Source organism: Labeo rohita, chromosome 6, assembly GCF_022985175.1.
Source record: "Labeo rohita strain BAU-BD-2019 chromosome 6, IGBB_LRoh.1.0, whole genome shotgun sequence".
Lineage (NCBI taxonomy): Eukaryota > Metazoa > Chordata > Actinopteri > Cypriniformes > Cyprinidae > Labeo > Labeo rohita.
In genome coordinates this window covers 6,071,434-6,088,998 of record NC_066874.1, presented here as the reverse complement: position 1 = coordinate 6,088,998, position 17,565 = coordinate 6,071,434, and the positions used below count along the sequence as shown (strand labels likewise).

The window sequence follows — 17,565 nt, the reverse complement described above, 5'->3', positions numbered from 1 at the left end:
TTTTAAGGCTGCTATATGTAAATAACCTCACATACGATTGTTTTTTTTTTTTCCACAAGTGAAATAATAATATACCTGCTAAGCAGATTATTACTGAATGGATATAAATATGTGGATTTGCTCCAGAAATAATTCTCATTATTATCAATACTGAAAAAACTTTAGTTGCTTAATCTTTTTTTAAAGAAATTAATACTTTTATTCAGCAAGGAAACTGTAAATTGATCATATGTAACAGTAAAGTGTTTAATAATGTCACAGAAGATTTCTATTTCTAATAATCACTTCCTTTAAATTGTAAATACAGTTGAAGTCAAAAGTTTACATACACCTTGTTTTACCAAAACATTATTTTACCAAAATAAGAGCGATCATACAAAATGTTTTTATTTAGTACTGACCTGAATAAGATATTTCACATAAAAGACATTTACATATATATATATATATATATATATATATATATATATATATATATATATATATATATATATATATATATATATATATATATATATATATATATATATATATATATATATATCACAAGAAAAAATAATAGTTCAATTTATAAAAATGACCCCATTAAAAAGTTTACATACACATGATTCTTAATACTGTGTTGTTACCTAAAAGATTCACAGCTGTGTGTGCTTTTTTTTTTTTTTTTGGATAGATAGTTGTTCATGAGTCCCTCGTTTGTCCTGAACAATCCTTCAGGTCCCACAAATTCTTTGGTTTTCCAGCACTTTTGTGTATTTGAACCGTTTCCAACAATGACTGTATGATTTTGAGATCCACCTATTCACACTGAGGACAACTGAGGGACTCATATGCAACTATTACAGAAGGTTCAAACACTCACTGATGCTCCAGAAGGAAAAAAGATGCATTAAGAGCCAGGGGTGAAAACTTTTGAACAATGAAGGTGTGTAAATTATTCTTAATTTGTCTTCTGAGAAACACATAAGTATCTTGTGTAGCTTCTTAAGGGCAGTACTAAATGATAAAAATACGATATTAGGCAAAATAAGAAAAATGTGCATATCCTTATTCCTTTCCAAAGTTTTCACCCCCAGCTCTTAATGCATCGTATTACCATCTGGAGCATCAGTGAGCATTTGAACCTTCTGTAATAGTTGCATACGAGTCCTTCAGTTGTCCTCAGTGTGAAAAGATAGAGGGTGGGCAAGCATATCTATGGTGTGATGTCACAACAGCAATGTGAAACCAATTTAATAAATGATTTCAGGACTGCACAATATTAACAAACAAAGGTCAAGAATAAAAACTTTCCATGACTAATATACCAATTTATATGACAGCATCATAACTCAGCCTACAATAAGTTATTGTTTAGACACGGTCAGCTAGACAACAGCCAAACTATTTCGGCTCCAAGAGGATTTTTACTGGTGAGAGTAGCCGTCTTTTTCTTGTTCTTATTTTGTGTTCCTCAATGAATAGATGTTCACCTGGCAAGTACAGCCTGTAGCTCCTCTTCTTTCTTGGCCAGTTGGATTTTGAGTTCCTCAATCTGGGCCTGCAGCTCAGCTATCTGGTCCTGTAGGTCTGTGGTCTCAGCATCCAGCTTTCTTTTGGCTTTCTCAAGCTCCTGCCTAGTTTTCTCCTCTTTCTTCAAACGCTCTGAGGGTCAAACAGTTACACCCAAACATGTAAAACTCACTGCTTTAGATTCACCTAAATAAAATGACCCATATTCAACTCAGTCCTCACCTTCCAGGTCTACCATCATCATTTCTTGCTTGTTTTTGACTTTGCCAAGGTTCTTGGCTTTCTCTTCTTCCTCAGCCAGCTGGGAGGTCATCTCACTGACACGGTCCTCCAAGAGTTTTTTCTCCTGAGGGATAGAGAGGAAAGGAAGAGTTTATTTTGCTCCTGCAAAGATCTTCCCCAAGCAACCTTATCACAAAGACCCGGGGCTGCATTTTGATTAGGCAGTTTGACTTCTGCGCTGACCTTTAGGAATTTGGAGTTCTGGTCCTCCAGTAGCAGAATATCTTCCTCCATCTTTTTTATCTTGGCTTCAGCAGTCACCTTCTCCAACTGAAGCTTCTGTCGGGCAGCCTCTTCTTCATCTAGTTGTTCCTCTAGGTCCTGAAGACACACACACACACACACACGCACACTTGTGGTTTCTATAACCTTTTAACTTTATTCATTATTCCTACCCAGAAGTTTTAGATACAGACGTACTCTCTCAGAAAGTTTACAGCAGATCAAGGATTATACTTCCCCAGTGAAGTCCTCACCTGTATGTGTGACTGCATTTTCTTCTTCTCATTCTGCAAAGACTGGTTCCTCTCCTCTTCCTCCTCCACACGGGACTCCAGGTCATGAAGAATCTCCTCCAGCTCTTGTTTTTTAGCCACCAAGCGAGCCCGCATCTCTTCAGCTTCAGCAAACAGTTCTGTCTCGGCCTGCAGTTGCTCTGCCAAGATGTTCTTCTCCTCCATGAGCTGAAATAAACATCAAACCAGATCTTTTCTTTGTTTCTACAACATTTTAGCACTCAGTTTGGTTGACAAAGAAAATCACTGAGATTCCACTACATGGAATAAAGCCACAAGAGACCAAGTGATTTTAGAAAGCAACATAATTTAAGTGTGGCCATATACCAGGGCTCGTACAGATACTGTAAAATGAAATTCCAGGACTTTCTAGAATTTTTCAAGCACTACTTTTTTTTTTTTTTTTCAAGGATTTCAATCAGAGATCTCACTTATGTCTTCTATTTCAAATTCTAAAAAAGAGATATAGATAAATAAAAATACTAATAAAAAAAATGGCAAAAATAAAGTGAAGCACATGCAAAGTATTACTACTGAAGTATTACTACACATTTACTATAGTAAAACCATGGTTAATTTTCTTAAGAAATTTGTATGTGTATACTTTCTTTTTTCTTTGTTTTGTTTATAACCGTACTGCCTTACTGGTTTGATGTTTTCTACTGTTTAAGAAAAGAAGAAAAAAAAAAAAAAAAAAAAAAGAAAGAAAGAAAAAATAAATCAGAAAAAAATTTGTGGAATCGCTGCGAAATCCTGATATGAATCGAATGATTTCCTATCCGCGGTACGAAGATCCAAATCTAAAGCAAAATAAATTTGCAAGCCCGCTCCGAAGTTCTGATCTGAATAATGATTCGCAAACCATCATTTGAGATCAGGACTCATGAATCATTTGACTTACATCGGAACTTTGTGTATCACAAATCATTTAATTTAGATCGGGACTTCAAATTGTGTATCACGAATCATCTAATTTGAATCATTCAATTTGCGAAATTATTCACAAACCCGTTCCGATCTAAATTAAATGATTTGCAACATGCGATTTGAAGTCCCAGTCTGAAACAAATAACTTGCGATACACAAAATTCCGATCTAAATCAAATGATTTGCGATATGCAAAGATCCAATTTACATCAAATGCTCGTGATACACGATCTGAAACAAATGATTTGCGATAAGCAATCCAATTGGAGCGCTTCGAAACAGTGAAACGGTTTAACTGATTCGGAGTTCTGAAAAGCTCCGTTTCACCCATCACTACATGCATTTTAAAATCACTACAACTTACAAGCGATTCAAAAATTAAAAAATGAATAGATCCTATATATATGACCTGGTTTTTGCTAGCAAAACACTTAAAATAAATAATCGAAATTTGAATCAATCTGAGCAGTTCCAGCATAAATGACTCAATTGATTTGGTTCATCTGTTCCTCTTTTTGCATCTTCTGCAACGTTTACACGACAGTTGTCAGTACTACTACTTGCTTAGCTCTATTGCTTTCTGGCATTACCTGAAATAAGCAAAAAAAGATTTTGTTTTTTGAATTGTGTGAAAAGATTTTTTTTTTTGACAAAATAAAACAATTATTTAGATACACTGTCTTTCAAATTCAAGCCCTTTTTTTTTTTTTAAAGCACCTCTTCAGGACTATTGTTATTTTCAAGGGTTTTCCAGGCCTTAAATTTCAAAAAGTAAAATTCAAGTACTTCAAGCACTTAAAGCACATTCTACGAACCCTGATGTGCATATTTCAGATATGTAACAATGTTTTTAAATGTGGCTCATCCTATCAGATATTAGGGTTAAAATGACATAACACTGAAATAAGACTGATTTTCAGGGGACAGAGGGAGCAGGTGAGTGTGTGCTAACCTGCTGGTGTTTCCGCTCCATTTCCACCAGTTCGTTCTCTACTTTCACCTGCCTCTCCTTCACTTTAATCAGCTCCTCATCCTTGGCCTGCATTTCTTCCTCCTGGCGGGTCACCTGGAGGAGGGGTTTCACCTACAGACACACGAAATGCACGTCTCAAATGAAAACTATCTGCAACATTACTGCAAATGGGTTGTTAAAGATTCTATTTCTCTTGCAAACACAAATTTGTTTTAGATAAGTATACAAAAGCTAGTCAAATCAATCAGTTATGTAAACCACCTCTTTTAAAAACAAAGACCAACCTTGGTGAAGAGTCTCCACCACTGCCAGTGGCGTAGCTTCAGGTAGGCGGCACAGTTTCGTTGGAGGACTTTCAAAGCGCTTAGTTGCTGTTGTTTTTTAGCAAAGGCTCTGAGAAACACAACCAGATAATAGCATTAGTTCATTGACAGGGTGTCATGAGAATATATTTTATTTCTACACCATAAACAGTAAGAGCTGCATGATCCTGCTGCCCCTTTTAGAGCAGCTTTAGATCAGCCATTTGCATTTGGACTCACTTGCGAGCCAGGTATCCTCGACAGACCGACTGAAAGTAGATGATGATATCTGTTATTTTCAGGTCTCTCTCCTCCTCCAAGTGTGCCAAAACTCCAGTGCGGAAGAAGATCTTACTCTGCCCGATCCGGTAGAGGTTTGCATCAAGCTCCAAAGCTCGAATCTACAAATTTCAAATCATGGTTTTTCAATAATGGATATCAGTAAAAACTTCTATGAAATGATAGAACGAACATTAATGTGCACCTTCAACTTTAAAACGTTTCTTTATTTAATTACGAAAAATAATAAAAACAAATTACTCTTTGGAGAAATGCATTATGGAGCATTACTGATTAGGTCTGACTCGGAAATGAAGTCTATTTTTTTTTTTGACATTTGGATATACTAATTTTAATTATGAAAAGAAAATAATTAAAATAATTAAAAAATAAAATAACTTCAATTATTGATTAGGTCTGACTCAGAAATGAAGTCTATTTTTTGACATTTGGATATACTAATTTTAATTATGAAAAGAAAATAATTAAAATAAATAAAAAATAAAATAACTTCAATTTTAAATTAAAAATAATTTTAAAAATGTTTAAAACAAATACACTGCCATTCAAATGTTTGGGTCAGTAAGATTTTTATTTTATTATTATTATTATTATTATTTACATTTCTAAAGTCTGCTTTTATTTGAGTAATAAAAGCAGTAATATTGTGAAACATTACAATTTAACACAATTATTTTCTATTTTAATATAATTTTTTTCTTCAGGTATAATTTAAATTTTTTTGACCATTCTAAATGTTAATAACAGGTGTGTTGCTTAATATCTTTGTGTGGAAACAGTGATACATTTTTTTCAGGATTTTATCATCAAGACTACATTAATTAAAAAAAAATACATTTATTTATTTTGTGCACAGAAAATTAATTAACTTGTTATTATTGCAATGTTATTCAATGACTGAATAAACTTATTTGACAAAAAACAATCTTACTGACTGCAAACTTTGGTCTTCTGCATGAAACTTGATCAAAAAAGTACCGGTCAACCTAATTTGTCAGTCATCTGAGGTTTAAGAATCTCACCATTCTCTCACAAGCCTGTTTACCATCCATAAAACCTTTGGGAATCGCATTAGGTGTGAGGATTTCATATCTATGAGCAAAAAGAAGATATAACAGTTTTATCACTTATAAAATACAATAATATTAATGCTACAGCATCTGAAGACATATGATGCTTCTCTATACTCTTTAATGAGATATCTGAAACACACCTTTGTCTGAACTCCTGGAAGACAATACGGTTAGGGAATCCCTGCCTGCAGATCCGAATCCCTTCTAGAACTCCATTACACCTCAGCTGATCCAAAACCAAATGAGGCTCCAGTTTACCAGCCTAACAGAGAAGAATGAAGATTGAAGAATGAAGAGGTGTATTATCACAAAGAAACTCTTTAATAGACAACTGAAGCGACAAACACCACTTACTCTTTTCTCATGATTGGGGATGATACAGCGGACGAAGTTGGGGTTGGTGTTCCTGAGTGTGGCCATGAGTTTTGTAAGGGACTCTTTATAGAGCTGACCCACAGTGCGGAACATGCCCTTCTTGGTCTTATATGTAGCCCCGAATGCAGTCTCATTCATCCCTGCCACCTGGTCCAAACCAACAATACGGTCCACTACCATGAAGGGTGAGAAAAAAGAAAGATACCAAACAGTTAGTTTGACTTTAAAAAAAAATTTACAGACGTAATAATAATTAAAAAAAAAAAAAAAAAAAAAAAAAAAAAGAGTGACACAGCACAGCCCAATCATGTGAAGATGGAAGAGGGAAATCTACAACTAAAGCTCTAATTTAACAACACCAAGCAGGTCGTCAAAATACGCTGTGTATTTTTGCATTCTTAGAAAGACTATTTAAGCTGTCCTTTGATTTCTTTCAGGCCTTTAATCGTCATATCCGAAATAGCTTTCAGAAAGTAGTACAGTGTATTTTGACTCAATGCCACAAATTCAGACAGCCAAATCAAGAGCCAGCGGCCCCTACTACGCGGTCCAGTGCTAGGCAAATGGAGACATGAAACAGATGAAGAGTGCCAAGGATAAAACTACATCTATAAACAAGCACAAGCTGCAAAAAAGAAAATGGAAGGGTAAACCTCAAAACCTGTCAAGATCATGTCCGGGACATATTTCACCCCAGTTCATTGAGTCAGATGTTAATTTAGCAACTGCTTTCATGGAAAGATTCAATGAAAGATTCATCAGACAGATTTAAACTGGTAATTTGTTACTGAACCGTAACAGTCACCTGCTCATAAATCAGACTACACTGATTACATTGTATAAGTCTTTTGCATGCAGCCCATATTTACAGCTCTAGTGAAATTTGATTTCTTGTGTATAAATGTGTACTTTTAGCAATGGCAGTGTAGGAAACAATGATTTTTGAGTTCTTATTTCATTCTATTTATAAAAGAAAATTTATAAAAAGATATTTTGCTTTTGAAAAGGTTTAATTTTGTTTCCACTAAGTACATTTTCCACACCAATTCATTACTAAATTGCAGAATAGCAAAATTCTTGTTACTGTGATACAAAAAAAAAATATTGTAAAGAATTGATACATCGTATAAATATTTGTCATAGCATGCTTATTTTAATTAAAAAAAACAAACAAAAACAAAACATAGTTTTGCAGTTATTTTTACAGAAATGAGATCCTAACTATAAATCAACACAAAAATTAACTAAATAAATTCAAAGTAAAACATTTGAATCCATCAAGGTAATTAGAATTGAGGGATATATATATATATATATATATATATATATATATATATATATATTTTTTTTTTTTTTTTTTTTAAATATGAGTGAAATATGACCCAGACATGTGTATCAAGTTCTCCGTTTCTAAATAATGTTACTAATACAATCCTTTCAGCAACTGAATAAATCAATATAAACAAATTTGCTTAGCATTAAATACCACTGGTTAGATACCAATCAGAAAAATTGCTTTTGCAAATTTGAGTCTGATAAAAGTGCCATAAGGCAAAATAAGTCAAACTTCAATCACTCGACACACAAGTAATCAGAAAAAAGTGATTCAGAAAGAAATTCATTTTGATTCAGTGGGGGCTTTTAGGTCTCGCGGCATTCCTGTAAACGTCATTCTTAAAACTGCTTGCTGTTCATAATGGGGCTCCTGACGTGATTTCCGCTACCTCCATGGAGAATTTACTGAGCTGTCAGTGTTGACTGGCACAGGGCTGAGCGGGTCATTTGGATTCCAGTGAAACAAGACGTGTATTGTTCCACGTTCCCTGTCGGAGACACTACAGAATTCCTCCACCCCTCACCCAAACTCCATCTCCCTCACACGGCCTATCAAATCGCCGTCTGACACTTTAAACAAACAAGTTGTCTGACTGCGAGAAGCAAGGGCATAAGCGCTGTACCACACACACCGCTATGACTGCTGAAAACTAAGATGTGTTTGAGGGAATTTTGTGAAAACCAGGTCAGGTCATATTTCACTATCAAATCAAATAAGAAAAATGGAATTTTATTTGTGACGCGGAAAACGCGGACGGAACTGCAAAATCCAGTCATAAAAACGGAATTAACTACGTAATGTTCTGATGAATAAATCAAAAGTAGGTCAGTACACTTTAATCAAAATGTGATATGGACTAGTCTCTGTGAATATTAGGCCACAAAAAAAATACTATTTAAATATGAATCCCTGTCTCTGTGTGAACGAAAGGCACGGACACATGGTTTAATTTACTGCACACATATTGTCCATATGACACTCAGTGTTTTCAGCCTCTGCCTCATGTACATCATCTCTAGAACCGCTCTGAGTCACTTCATGAGCATTATACCCTTTCTTTTGAGAAAAACTATCATCGTATCATATACAAACAGAAACTTAATGGTCTTCACAGTAACACAAAATAAAAGTTTGGTTTAACTCGAAGAAACTCTGACAGAAATATATTACTTAATGTAATGATAGCACTACAAAAAAACACATTTCATAGGGCCTTATTTGTGACGCCATAGAATAAAAGAATCAAAAAAAAAAAAAAAAAAAAAAAAAAAAAAAGGTAAAGCAGATTTTATATTTCAAAATTTTGACTTTATTCTCGCAATCTTGAGATTAAATCTCACAATTCTGATAAGAAAAAACAACTCGTCATTCTCTCTTTTCTCCTCGGCTCTGGCTTTTTTCCCCTAAGAACGAACAAACTCACTATTGTTGAGTTAAATCGAGTTATAAAGTCCGAACTAGGAGACATAAACTTGCATTTGGAAAAAAAAAGTCAGAATTGTGAGATAAATATAAATATTAAATGTTAATAGTAATAGGTTTAAATATTCTGACATGCTGTAACTGTAGGCCTAATACAATGTCCCCTACGAACAGCATATGTCAATATGTAGACATATTTATGTTTTAAAAGTAATCAAAGTTTTCATCCATAGTCTGTCCATTTAAACGTCTGCGTTTAACTTTGAATGGTGTCTTTGACGACAGCATTCTATAAAAATTTGAAAAAGATTCTATAAAAATAAAAAGATTTGCAGAAGATGCCAGAATCAGAATTTCTCTTATTCCATGGATTTTTACTCGTTTTTCTGACACCACCATGCGCACGCACCTGCAAGTGATGTAACAGTGAGGTCTACTTTTTTGGGGTGAAATGTGATTTTGGGGTGAAATATGACCAAGTTTTGAGAATCACCTATTTTTGTCAAAACGGCCTTTTTCAACACTGTCTGGACTGAAAAATGTTAAAGTTGCGGATTTAATAATGATTTGACACTTTTTTGACACAGTTTTAAACAAATAAATTACAGGGAGAATATTTAGGGAGTGTGTGAAGTCATCAAAATTGCTGAAAGGCACTCAAAAGAACAAGCAGGGCCCTAATCCTTGTAGCCAGCGCACCTAGAGAGTTACCCTTTCAAACATTTGTTATGCAGTGTCAGTACTCTGTATTAAGTCACTATGCACATGCATTCATTTTTTTTTTTTCCATGCAATCTTCATTCATGGTGAGTTTGGGCATCTTAATGAATCAGCCAAGTTGTGCTTCCTTCCAAATGGATCCAGCTAACTCTAAAGTTAGCCAGCTAGAGGGACCAGGGCCCAGGTCTACAAGCCATGGGAGTGTTTGAAAGTACACAATGCGCTGGTAAGCAGAGACCTACAGCATCGTATACCTTCACCTGGCGATTCATGGAGACTAGAGACATCATAAAAAGACGCTCTTTGGATATTCTGAATCTCTATGGTTGAGAGACAGAGAAAGGGGGCAAAGGGGGGGGATAAACAAGAAAATAAGCAAAATAAAGTAGTAGTAGTAGAACACAGCTAGCACATAAAAGACATAAATGGTAGTAAACACACTGGTTAGTGTTGTGCAACACAAATGAGAATAAGCAAAAGTCCTCATTCCGTTTGCACTAGTTTATCATGGTTTTGGATATCTGTACTTTTGATTTAACATTTTAAGATCCTGTTGATCAATCTTAGCACATACATTTTATTTTGTATTTACTTTTGAGTAATTATTTTGCCACAGTATTAATAATTTTACATAAAACATGTATTATGTTATTTAATATATACAGCTGTTTTGGCTGGAAATGCAGTGAAAAACCCTGTCAGACACAAGACCTAAAATATGTCATAAAACATGTCCACTCTCTGTTTTTGCATTACTTAATATTTCCTCACTTTAAAGGGATAGTTTACCCAAAACATGAAAAAATACCCAATGATTTGCTCACCCTCAGGCCATTCTATGTGTATATGACTTTCTTCTTTCAAACTAATAGAAGAGTTATATTTAAAAATGTCCTGGCTCCTGCAAGCTTTGTAATGGCAGTGAACGGATGTTGAGATTTTGGAGTCCAATAAAGTGTATCCATCTATCATAAAAAATCCTCCACATACCTCTGGGTGGTTAACAAAGGTCTTCTGAAGCAAATCGATGCATTTGTGCAAGAAAAATATACATTTTTAAAACTTTCGAAAGCACAATCTCTTGCTTCTGCTAACTATCAAATGCGCATTCATGAGAGAGTGGCGGATGACATAGGACGTAGGACATAAGCGTAGCGGAACTACTACTTTTAATATATGATTAGTGTTTTGTTTTGTTCTCTCTACTTGCCTGGGTGAACTATCCCTTTAATCTGTAAAAAATGTAAAGCAGCCCTGCTTACAACTACAGTGCAAATACATCTATTGTGGTATCAACAGTACTGCAAAAGGTCTTGTTTAACAGAGTTTTACTTGTAGCACACCGCCCAGTCCTAAGTTTGACTCTTTGTGACTGAATTAATAGTCCCCCCCACTACGGTAAAATATCTGCGTCAATGCGTGACGGGCACTTCTTACAAGACAGACAAGACATGTAACTGAAGATTGAAAACAACAGTCTCTTTCTTCACAGAGTGGGAGGGTAGAACCATAAAAACGACCCGTTTAACGTTTCACGTGTCAAGGAATCTGGAAGGCACTCGAGAAGAAAACAGCTTACCATCCTTCCACAGCTCAGCCACAAACTTATCCGTGGACTGGTGCAGGAGCGTGGCCACGTTGTCATTTAGAGGGTCCATGTTTTTCATCAACCACTCATCTGCCTTATAGTCAACCTGCAGAACAAGAGAAATAAACAGTACATTAACAACCTCAAGATGGGAAGGATGGAATTAATCAACGATTGATTCAATCTGGATAGTTTAATTTAAGAGGCACTGCACTTCAGCGGTCGTTGGCTGTTTGCATAGCGTTATGCAACTACTGAAAGCGATAAAACGTAAATCAATGCACTATTTTTCTTTTCTTAAACAACAGGAAACAAAGCAAACTCAAATTTTCTGGCTTTTAACTCAAACATAGCTCAAAGGGAGAGAAATATCAAAAGTTCCTCATTTCATGCAGTGTCAAGTTTCTATTGCAAACAGCTCACTGATCTGAAACAGATGTGGCCTATGGTTAGCACATACCACAGCTGGATGCTGCTACCCTTGAAAGACGGCAACGCAACATTTCACTGCAAGCCAGTATGACCTGACTAAATCCAATTACATAAGGTTACGATGCATTCCGTGTTTCCTTTAAACACTAACAACAGCCCTTCATTATAAAAATCATCACAGGACTGAAGTACAAGAGGTGAAGCCAACAGCTAAGTGTAGTTTCATTAATATAAATACACACGTACCCTGCCAGCATAGTGAATGATGCAGAAATCGGCTTTGTCCTTCAGCTGCCGTGGTTTCTGGAACTTGCCATGAGTACCTTGCTCTTGCACCAGTTTGTCCACAAAGGTTTTATCAGTGGCTTTTGGAAACCAGCACTCCTCATCTAACAGAGCCAACACACCGGGAGGATTTGCCTGGAAATGGTAATGTAAGACTGATCAAAACAACTAATAGAAAAGCCAACAGAAAGCACTAAAAGCATTCTCTAACTTCAAATAACTTCTGCACACATTTGGGGTAGAAAATACTGCTAGCAACCCACAACAAAACAATTTAGGGGCAAATGCATTTGTAGTTGAGATGAGAACTCACAGGTCTCTCGATGAGGTCGATGCAGGGCTGCAGATCGAGGCCGAAGTCGATGAAGCTCCATTCGATGCCTTCACGCTGGTACTCCTCTTGCTCCAAGATGAACATGGTGTGGTTGAACAGTTGCTGAAGCTTCTCGTTGGTGTAATTGATGCAGAGCTGCTCAAATGAGTTCAGCTACAGAGAGATGCAATAAAAATAGCAATAAAATGATTAAATTGCTTTTGTTCATAACATTTTTTCCCAGAACATGCATAATAGATTCTTTAACCAACATTAGTATCTTCAATATCAATATCACTTACACTATTTACTGTAAACCTTGTAATTTCATCCTAACTATACCATAATTATATTACTCAATTTAGCAAATGTACATCTTCCAAATCCTCCAGCACAACCTGAAGGAAGTAACATTCTTAAGGGCTCTATGATTAAGGCACTATAAAATTGGTTCTTTTACATAAATTTTTTTAGACTCTATTTTATTGGTATAATTACATTTTAGCAGGGCTATCGCGATTACTCAATTCATTTTGAGTACTCGATAAAAAAAAAACAAAAAAAAAACGTGACTACAATTTTTTGTGTTGAGTAACCGGCCAAAAACGTTCACCATTTCATCAGACTGGTAAGGTAAATAATTTATAAACCTAGCAAACACAGGACAATACATCACTATCTTTCTAAATATGCTAACTGTTCATTGAGATTTCAAAATAAAAGTGTAAATCCTAACTCTGAGTTTACATGTTTTGATGGCCACATATTTAAGACACTACAGTGGCTGTGGCATTTCTGTTGTAAAGAAATAGCCAAATATTAAAGATTAAGAGGACATTTGAATTAAATGTTGTTTAGCCAATAATAAATTAGAATTAGACTTTGTTTATAATACATTTATAATGTATTTGAACAGTTCTGTTAAATGAAACCATATGATTACTTGCCTCATTGCTATTATATGTATTTTAAGTCATTTTAAAAGCGATTGTTTGCTTACATCTATTTTATTACCACCAAAAATAATAATTATATGAATATTTGATTAATCATCAGAATAATCAACCGATTACTTGACTACCAAAACAATCAAAATAAATAGACAGCCCTGCATTTCAGTAATCACAAAAACATATCTGGTTCAATTATTTTCCTTTAGATTCAAAATTTAATGCTGAAGTTAAATGTTAAATCGATTGATTTCATAAAACTTTAACCAGTTAATTAACAGATACTTTACATACATTAATAATTAATCTTTTAAAATATATTCCAATTAAATTGTAATCATTCTTTTTATTTTTTGCAAACAAAGTACAATACGGCACAATAGAGGTTTACTACTAAAACATGAAAGAATAATTGCAATACTTAATAGCAATAAAATTGGTAAAACTTAATATTGTATTACTACTTTGTAGAAGTACATTCTGTTGCACAACAGTAATAAATTTCTGTCTCAAACCTGTTAAACCAAAAAAAATAAAATAAAATCTTAATTGCCTCGACAACAATTTGGCCATTTATTGTTTTTAATCAGTGATGAAACCCACTAATACTGTGGTATCTTATATGCTTAAAATCTATATGTTAAACTCTATGCAAATAAAAATTTGTCCCAAACAATATCTTTTCATAAACTAAACTTCCAGTATTTTCAAGTTCTTGCATTGTTTGCATTTTTAGAAAATCTCATATCATAATGACCTCTGATTTGTTGCAGTGCAGTTATTAATATTTATGATTTAGCATAAGAGACAGCTGAGCGCTAAATGCGAGGAAGCCGCACCTGGAATATCTCAAAGCCAGCAATGTCCAGGATGCCAATGAAGGAAGCTCCCTGGCGCTTGGTCCTGTCCAGAGCTTTGTTAATGCGGTGAACAAGCCAGCGGAACAACCTTTCGTATGTGGCCTTGGCCAGGGCCTCCACTGCAAAGTCGGCCTGGTCAGAGAAAGAGAGAGACAGGATGCATATTTCACAAAAATATGCATTTTAACATAATAATCACACAATTTGTTTGTGTTTAACGCCATTCCAGCTTCTGTGGCTATTTTCATGGCGAGAAATTTTATGGTCGCATGATATCATGTCATCAAACGATTATTACACAGATACAAAAGTATAGAGAACCTGTTCCATTTTAAAACCAGTTCCAAATGTAAAAAAAAAAAAAAAAAATCATGGATTCAGTAGGACACATGCTTCGTTTTTGTTTTTAAACTAAAATTCAAATAATACCCAATCCTAAAAATGGTATGCAAAACCTGAAAGGAGGAATTATTTTCCAAACAGGTTTCCCAAACACTCCCCTCTGTGCAGAATTTGAACAGTTATGATGACATTTTAATGACAGGAGACTAGCAGCCCATTGTTGTGAAAGGACACAGAGGTGAAAAGGAAATGTGAGGAGAACAAAAGTACAGTACAGCAGTGATCTATGATCAGGCCTGATGGGATTCAAGAGGTAAAACACTAATGAAAACTTTGCTTCATAGCTGAGAGGGTGGCTGATTTGACAGATATACAGTGGAACACTTAATAGCTCATTACCTGTTCTTTAGTTTGGGCTTTTTGTACATAGTCTCTGCCCACTTTGATTCTTGGAGACAGGATGGCACGTGTGAACTCCATGACATTCATGCCAAGCAGGTGGCAAAGCTTTTGAGCAGCTGAAAAACAGAAAAAAAAAAAAAAAAAAAAAAAAAAAAACCACACTTGTTCACGCAAGGGTCCTTTAATGCAAGCTGACCAAAAATGGTGACATTCTTTTTCGATTAATATGATTTTAGAAGCTTCCCTTATGCACTTAAAAGGTAGTGAGTGAAGTTATTATGGGACATTTTTGCTTATGAGTATAAAAGGTATTTCAAATAAGTCAGGTCGTTATTGCAATTTACTGACTTCTAAACCCCTACAGGCTATTTAGCAGCCAAACAAACCCCAAGAGTTCCCCCTTAGGACCACCAGCATGACTATAACTTTCCAGCTTTAAGTCGTGAATGACTTGGTGGGCTGAACAGATGAAAGTTTCAATATCTTACCATGAACGGCGATGATAAAAACAAATAAATCAAAATGCCAGTGGAGTAAGCTTGCTGGAATGCATCATGAGGTTAAAACGGTCACTTTTGGAGCTCTTACGTAAATGTGTTTGATTTAACGCAACTTTGCACAACTATTCCGGAATTTTTTTTAATATGAAACACATTCAAAAAAAATTTTCAAACTGTCATCATGGGAGCCCAAGAGAAGTCCAACGGGTAATTTGTCAAAACAGAGCAGTGGAGAACTGCACAAAACCATCTGGCGCAAGGGTTAGATTGGAGGGTAGTCTGGATACCGAACACACTTTAATGCTAATGGACTGCCAGAAGATTTAGGAGTTATTTAAGTACGTCACATAATACAATAGATTTCCATTACTGAAAAAAAGAAACTTTATCTCTGTGCTAAAATAAGGCATTATGCACTTTTAAAACCCAGATGAGTGAGTATGTGGTACCGGTGTTTTCCGGCATAGAGGCCTGGTCGGTGTTTCTCTCCTTCTTGAACACAATGTTGCCAAACTGCAGGACGGCTGATACCACCTTGAGCATTGCTGCAGTGACAGAGGAAAGAAAGCACAAGACTGTCAACAGTATGTGGGTATCTGACATGAAATATTCTGCAAGGTTGATGCCCTGTGCTGTGCAATTCTTATACTTTGTCTAAAACTATTTTAACCAGCATTTTGTTGATTCTTGCATACTTATTATTAGGGCTTCCAAATGATTACAACATTTCATCAGTATTATTCCTTATATTTATTCATCTTAAATCACATTCAGTTTCATTTTTAAGGGTTCAGTTTTATTCACTCAAAACAAATATGTCTGAATTGCATCCAATCACACAATAAATGTTATATAACTTTATTCAATAATAAAATAAAGTAATTGCTATTCTTTGTGAACTTAATCTTACAAAAAAGGATGTCATATCTGCTGGCCTGCAATCCACTGCTGGTGTTAGAAACAGTGTTTCACCCCTGGGTGATACGCATTTTCTAAATAAATAAAAATAAAAATCTACAAAAAAATTATATTTACAGAGAAACCTGTGCCGTTAAAATATGCATACGCAATTATAGCTTTCACTGCAGCTGAGTGTCTTCAGAAATCACATAAAAGTCTGCATTTATTTGATCCAAAGTACAGCAAAAACAGTAAAATTTTGAAAAATAACTCTTTTCTATTTGAATATATTTTAAAATGCAATTTACTCCTGTGATTTCAAAGATGAATCTTTAGCATCATTACTGCAGTCACATGATCCTTCAGAAATTATTCTAATATTCTTATTTGCTGCTCAAAAACATTTATTATTATTATTATTATTATTATTATTGCTGTTGTTGTTGTTTAAAACAGCTGAGTAGAATTTCTCAGGTTTCTTTGATGAATAGAAAGTTCAGAAGAACAGCATTTATGTGAAATGGAAATCTTTTTTAACATTATAAATGTCTTCATCATCCTCTTTAATCATTTTAAAACATCCTTGCTGCATAAAAGTATTAAAGTATTAATTTCTATAATTATCAGCATATTAAAATGATTTCTGAATGATCATGTGATACTGAAGACTGAAGTAATGCTAAATTTTCTGCATCATTGATCACAGGAATAAATTACATTTTAAAATATATTCAAACAGAATACAGCTATTTTAAATAGTACAAATATTTCAAAATTGTACAGTTTTTGCTGTACTTCGGATCAAATAAATGCACATTTGGTGAGCAGAAGAAAAAAAATCTTACCGTTCAAAAACTGTTGGTAGTGTATACAAAAAAAAAAAAAAAAAAAAAAAAAAAAATCCCCAAAAAGCTCTTTACAACGAAGTGGCAATGTGTGTTTATGATGATTTACTAGTTAGCAGAGCTAAAAGCAGCAGTAAATACACAATGTAGTAGAGATGTGTTTGTTTCATGTATGCTTACATAGGATTTCATCATGGGAGAAGCTCATAATATGCATGGCTTCCATGGTCTCTTGGAAATTGTCCTTGTCTTGTTGGCCAGGAATGGGAATGTTACCGTTGGAGAGGAAGCGGTAGTTATTGAAGCCCTCCAGGAGTAGATCAGCTGCCAGAAAAACAAGAGTGTTAACACAGCTGCAATCTCCTCTAGACACCAGACTGCACTGTATTCTCTATAATTAGTCAGATT

At 34.8% G+C, this 17,565-nt stretch overlaps 1 protein-coding gene across 2 annotated transcripts in view; it reads right to left on the bottom strand.

The window, feature by feature from the left end:
- myh10 (myosin, heavy chain 10, non-muscle) overlaps positions 1 to 17,565 on the bottom strand; it is a 63,999-nt gene that overhangs the window by 13,073 nt on the left and 33,361 nt on the right. For both annotated transcript variants that reach the window (XM_051112687.1, XM_051112688.1), the window contains 17 exons: positions 17,338 to 17,481; positions 15,862 to 15,957; positions 14,910 to 15,028; positions 14,148 to 14,300; positions 12,359 to 12,532; positions 12,007 to 12,180; positions 11,320 to 11,434; positions 6,242 to 6,435; positions 6,028 to 6,149; positions 5,837 to 5,906; positions 4,755 to 4,915; positions 4,497 to 4,605; positions 4,192 to 4,323; positions 2,274 to 2,480; positions 1,981 to 2,118; positions 1,738 to 1,861; positions 1,476 to 1,647 (listed from right to left, as the gene is read on the bottom strand). In XM_051112687.1, the coding sequence (XP_050968644.1) occupies positions 1,476 to 1,647; positions 1,738 to 1,861; positions 1,981 to 2,118; positions 2,274 to 2,480; positions 4,192 to 4,323; positions 4,497 to 4,605; positions 4,755 to 4,915; positions 5,837 to 5,906; positions 6,028 to 6,149; positions 6,242 to 6,435; positions 11,320 to 11,434; positions 12,007 to 12,180; positions 12,359 to 12,532; positions 14,148 to 14,300; positions 14,910 to 15,028; positions 15,862 to 15,957; positions 17,338 to 17,481 (2,404 nt within the window). The remainder of the gene's footprint in view (positions 1 to 1,475; positions 1,648 to 1,737; positions 1,862 to 1,980; positions 2,119 to 2,273; positions 2,481 to 4,191; positions 4,324 to 4,496; positions 4,606 to 4,754; positions 4,916 to 5,836; positions 5,907 to 6,027; positions 6,150 to 6,241; positions 6,436 to 11,319; positions 11,435 to 12,006; positions 12,181 to 12,358; positions 12,533 to 14,147; positions 14,301 to 14,909; positions 15,029 to 15,861; positions 15,958 to 17,337; positions 17,482 to 17,565) is intronic.